Source organism: Mus caroli, chromosome 8 (assembly GCF_900094665.2).
Source record: "Mus caroli chromosome 8, CAROLI_EIJ_v1.1, whole genome shotgun sequence".
NCBI classification, from domain to species: Eukaryota; Metazoa; Chordata; class Mammalia; order Rodentia; family Muridae; genus Mus; species Mus caroli.
The window spans coordinates 41,564,067-41,569,482 of NC_034577.1; the positions used below are offsets into that span (position 1 = coordinate 41,564,067).

Genomic DNA, 5,416 nt, shown 5'->3' on the forward strand with positions numbered 1-5,416 from the left:
AAAAAAAAAAAAAAAAAAACTCATAGAAAGAGAAGAGTGCAGCTGGAAAGGCCTGTCCTCGCTAGAACAACAGCGGATCTTCCTCTGCTGAGTGGATGGGGAAAGCAGTATTACGATGTGCCATGGTAAGAAGAGGGCTTCAGTGCTCAGGAGAGGCCGCAGAATAACTAAGCAGCAGATTGTATTTTAAATGACCACAACAGCAAATTAAATTAGGACTCTAACACATACCCACCCCCAGATGCTGTTGTAAGAATTAAGTGAGATAAGGCAGGGAAGATGGCTGTCACTACGGTACGTGCAACACGAGCATGAAGACCTGAGTTCGCATCCCAGGACCCACATACAAATCGGCTGCAGGAAATCACCTGTGGTTCCAGCACTGCGGAGCCAGGAGGACCTGCGGGTCTTGCTGGCCAGGAGGCCTCACCCCATCACTGAGCTCCTGGTTGTGAGGGACCCTGCCTCCAAGACTAAGCCCGAGAGCAAGTGAGGGGGAAGACCTTGAAGACAACCTGTGCAACACGCACACACAGACTAAGCAGACATATTAACTACAAAGACGTGAAGAGCCTTGAGAGGTAGATACATGGCTCACAGCAACAGTGCAGAAGTTAGGATAAATCACTGCCATCTCTGTCCACTCTAAGTTGCTGGAAATGTTGGATGATGCACGTTACTCTCATAATGTTCACTAACCTAATCACCTCTTAAGTGACAGCATTAGAAACAGGTCACAGAGGTTACAACTTACCAGCACACACAGAAAAAAACGAACACACTGCCCTCAGCATCCCCAACAAACCTGTTTTCCCATCACAGGGATGAGGCTAGTCAGAGAGCTTGTTAGTGCATGAAGTCAGACATACTGACCAATGGGGCAGAAAACTCAAGTGCCCAGAATAGAAAGCAAATGATTGACTTGGTCCATGGCCCCATGGCCGCAAAACAGAATGCGCTGCTTAGAGGTGGGCGGGACTCTAGGAGAAGCAGGTTCTCAATAATGTTTCCCTGAGATAGTTTGCCCCTGAAATGTCCTCCACAAGCTTGTGTCTGAACAGTCACAGCTGGGGTAACGTGTGAGACTTCTCTGTGGCGCAAGCTACTGAGGTAGATCTTTCGGGTTAGAGGCCAGCTCTGGTCCCCTCTGGCTTGCTCTGCTTCCTAACTGAGAACACATACATACACACACAGAGCCATGAACTCTGCCATGCTTTCCCCATCACAATGAGCTACAACCTTGCAAACTATTGGCCAAAATAAATCCTTCCTTCTTTAGGCTACTCCCATCAACTTCCTTTAAAAGACCCTGAGGACTCACAGTGGGAAGACAGGCAGTCGGAAATGAATGGCCAGGCTCTGTCCCGGGACACTAAAATGTGAACGCTTCAGCACTGTCATGTCACTGGGGGAAAAGAAGGAGCAAAGTGTCTCCAGTTTAGATCATCTTGAACGACACACAGCTTTTTAACTTGGACTAATGTTTAACTAAATCAGGTAACCAAGTGGTGCTATTTTAACCCAGCAAAACTAAAAGACATGGGTATTAAAGATATTCTCTGCGCTCACAGTCTTACCCACAGACAACTTTGTACCTCTGTAACTGGGGCAACAATCACCACACGGGATTCACCCACCAACAACCACATCATGTTCTCCTACACAGTGGAACTGTGGGCAGCACGGCTTGCTTGCCGCATGTGGCCCAGGCTCCATCTCCAATGCTGTGAAAAACGAGTGTTAGTGTATTTTATATAGTCAAGTCTATACACCAGAACACATCAAGACAATTCCTATGCAGATAAAGGCATGGTAAAGTTAAATCATATTAAATATGTTTGCACTCAGTTACACACTGTGTGAACATTTTATTCTTGTCAAGGCAGAGTTCTATTAATTTATGACTTTTTAGACAATACAGTTATGTACAGAATCATTTCACGGGGCCTCCAGAACTATTACACAAACTTCAACTTCCCCCAATTGGCGTTCTGTTTCCTCGCAGAAGAGCCATTAATAAAAACTCCTTGTTCAAAATGACAAGTTTACAGATGTCAGAGTGGATGGCTTTATGCATTACTTTTAACTTAAATGAATCCAATGTCGAGGAGAGCTCTGTATCTCAGAAGTAAAAATCTTTTTTTGTTATCAATTCATAATAAGCCAGTCTACATGCCATCATTTCTTGAACACAAGTACTGGATTTTTTTTTTTTTCAGTAAAACGTACAAATAAGCAGCGTTTCAGGTAGCTGAGCCGAGAACTCCTAAGGTAACCAACTGATTCCTCATTGTCCTAAAGTGGGGAAAGGGAAGCCAGTTTTCCTGGTTTGTCCATCTCCAAATGACTGGTTAACTTGCAGTGATTCTGTCATGGAGCAGCAAACTCCCTGCTGTACTTGCAGAGACGCTGCTTCTCTACAGCTGCAGGGCCATTTCTGGCACTAGGATGAAATCAGGTTTCCATTTCCATGGTGATCTTCTTCCTTAAAAATACACCAACCAGCAGCATCAATGAATGAACTGCTTAACTGTCAATGAAGCCTATTAGAATTGACACCCAAGATTATCCTTGTATGTATGTATGTTTGTGTGTCTGTGTGTGTATATATAATCTTATTAAGATGTGCAAAATGTAATTTAAATAGTTGACATGTAAAAATGATTTTTTTTATATTACCATTTGGAATACACACGGGCAGAGCTGACATCCACAGAGCAGCAGGTGTGAGAGCAGACACTGCGCTGGCCCTCAGAGTCCCTCACAAGCTATGCCTGACAATCTGCTAGGGTTTGCTCTCAAAGGTTAGGGCAGAGGAGAGGCACAGAAGAGGACACAGGCTCCTCTCCCATGTGCACTCTGTCCTAGAAGGGAGAAATAATTAGTCCCTGTGAATCCCTACATCAGAGCATCCCCATCCATGCCTTCCTTTATCCAGCCCACTTCCCACTCGTGGCTTCTGGAGAGAGAACTCACGACTACCGCTCGGTGTTCAAAGGTTCTAGACCAGCGGTTTTTAACCTGTGGGTTGTTACATGTCAGATATCCTACATATAAGATACTTAAAAATGTGATTCATAACAGTAGCAAAATGACAGTTGTGGAAGTGTATCAGAGAGTTGCAGCATTAGGAAGGTTGAGAACTACTTTCTAGACTTTTATTCAAATGGACCAATCTTTGTTCTTCACTACTGCCACTAATTTAGGTAAGTAAACAGTTAATTTAAAAAGCACAAAAAGTAGGGCATGGTGGCGCTCACACCTTTAATCCCAGCACTTGGGAGGCAGAGGCAGGTGGATTTCTGAGTTCAAGGCCAGCCTGGTCTAGAGAGTGAGTTCCAGGACAGCCAGGGCTATACAGAGAAACCCTGTCTCAAAAAACAAACAAACAAACAAACAAACAAGCACAAAGAAGGGCTGGTGAGATGACTCAGAGGTTAAGAGCACTGACTGCTCTTCTGGAGGTCATAATTTCAAATCCCAGCAACCACATGGTGGCTCACAACCACCCATAATGAGAAACAAATAAAAAAACCTTTGAGCTGGAGGGAGCAGGGCTGGAGCAAGAGGGAGAAGGGAAGGGGGAAAAAAAATTATAAAAACACAAGTAAGCACTAGAGAAATTGCTCAGAGATTAAGAGCACTGACTGCCCTTCCAGAGGTCCTGAGTTCAATTCCCAGCAACCACATGGTGACTCACAACCACTTGTAATGGGATCTGATGCCCTCTTCTGGTAGGTTTGAAGACAATGACAATGTACACACATACATGAATGAAAGAAAGAAATCTTTAAAACATACACACAAAACACACACACACAAGTAAAATAAAGTTGTTTAAAAAAAAAAAGGCACAAAGAAATGTAGTTAATAAATAAACAAACCATACAAGAGAACCACCCAAGTCCTGAGTCGTTGACTGGAGTCCGACAATTTAGAGCAGCAGTAGAGAACAGTGAAAGCCGCAATGTGGGAAAGAGAGAAGGAGACAGTTTGCTTGGGAAAGGAAAAAAACTAATAAGTCAGGAAAATTCCAGGTAAGTCCTGGCCTGTCCAGCAAACCACTGAGCAGCAGTTTTTAGACACAACAACAAAGCCAGCCAGACAAGCAGCTAAAGACTCACTTCTTGGCTACCCCGCCAGAGCCCAGCAAGGTCTTGCCTCATTTGAATAACATTTTAGGAATGTTCTGTCAATCTGTCTCGTGATTATTCACATCTACTGCATTCTGACTTGCCACAATTATGGTCACACTGCTTAGCAGTTTGTTATAGGTGCAACACTCAACACTTCACGAGTCTTCTAAAATCTGTTAACATCCTCATATTTGTCCACAACTCCTATTGAAATAGAAGGTTAGCTTTTCCAACTGTTGCTCATAGCAACACGGGAACAAAAGATTTTTGCATGCATAATCTAAGCGCTTAATTAGAGTTCACAAACTAGGCTCTCTGAGGAAGTAAACAGTGGAATTGTAAGAACGGTGCTCAATTACCACAAACACCAAAAGAAGTACTGAGATATGGCTCGGATTAACTGACACCACCCGACCGCCCAACCCAGGACTAGTTACAGAAGTCAAGGTTGAAAGGAATTCCAATCAAGGTCTGTAGTTCACGAATCTGTAGTAGAACCCAGGCTCCCTCACACAGCAGAGCAGATCAGGTTTGAAACTGATTTAAAGGAGAACCTGGAAGCAGCTCTCCCTTATCAGAAAGGATCTGCTCCTTCAAGCACCGCTGGCTGGACCTCTAACGAGGGCGGGGCCTGGAGGGCGATTGCAGAGGAGGACGGAGGTTACAGAGCAGAGGTGGGAGGAGCTACAGCCCAAGGGCAAAGGGGTTTTAGAGCCAGATGACAGGGATAAAGAGGATTTACAGCATGTCAGATCTCAGCCTCAGAAAGAAGGTGGAACACTGGTATAAGGCACAAGTGACAGAATCAAATTAGCTGTGTGTGTGCAACTACCGCCAGGCTGTCCTGAGCAGGGGCATAAATAAGTAATGCCGTGCATGACCTGACTAACCGGCGCCTACCTGCTCGACCTGGGAGGATTAGAGAACACACTGAGAAAGCAGGAGTTCAGTCAGAGGTGCAAACACTGAACACACCACAGAAGTACAACAACTAAGGTTCTACAAGGTAATCAAATGGCAGCTAAGGTTGAGCGAAGTGTCAAACGTGAAGTCCTCAAGGGCACCCAGACAAGAGGGCAAAGGTTGTCCAGGGAGCACTTGTAGATGGCCTGTGGCTAAAGCAAAGCCTTGAAGTCAAACTCACAAGCCTCAGATCCACCACTCCACCCCAAAGCGTCACCTTGTAAGCCTCCGGTGTATTAACTCAGCTCTTTCTTATAATACCAAAATATTCAAAACTGGCTAACTTTATTAACAAAGAAGGTCTTGCGGGGGGGGGG

General features: G+C 44.7%; 1 protein-coding gene across 5 annotated transcripts in view; it reads right to left on the bottom strand.

Annotated features, from left to right (window-relative positions):
- The window catches only part of Wwc2 (WW and C2 domain containing 2), a 167,194-nt gene that overhangs the window by 146,455 nt on the left and 15,323 nt on the right, over nucleotides 1-5,416 (bottom strand). Inside the window, exons 1-2 of one of the 5 annotated variants that reach the window (XM_029480325.1) lie at nucleotides 4,574-4,984; nucleotides 1,322-2,485 (exon numbers count right to left, since the gene is read on the bottom strand). The exons of 2 other annotated variants lie outside the window; for them this stretch is intronic. In XM_029480325.1, the coding sequence (XP_029336185.1) occupies nucleotides 1,322-1,401 (80 nt within the window). In that variant the 5' untranslated portion in view covers nucleotides 1,402-2,485; nucleotides 4,574-4,984. Of the gene's footprint in view, nucleotides 1-1,321; nucleotides 2,486-2,679; nucleotides 3,071-4,573; nucleotides 4,985-5,416 lie in introns of those variants that run through there. 2 more of the 5 variants (XM_029480324.1, XM_029480323.1) reach the window with 2 other exon arrangements.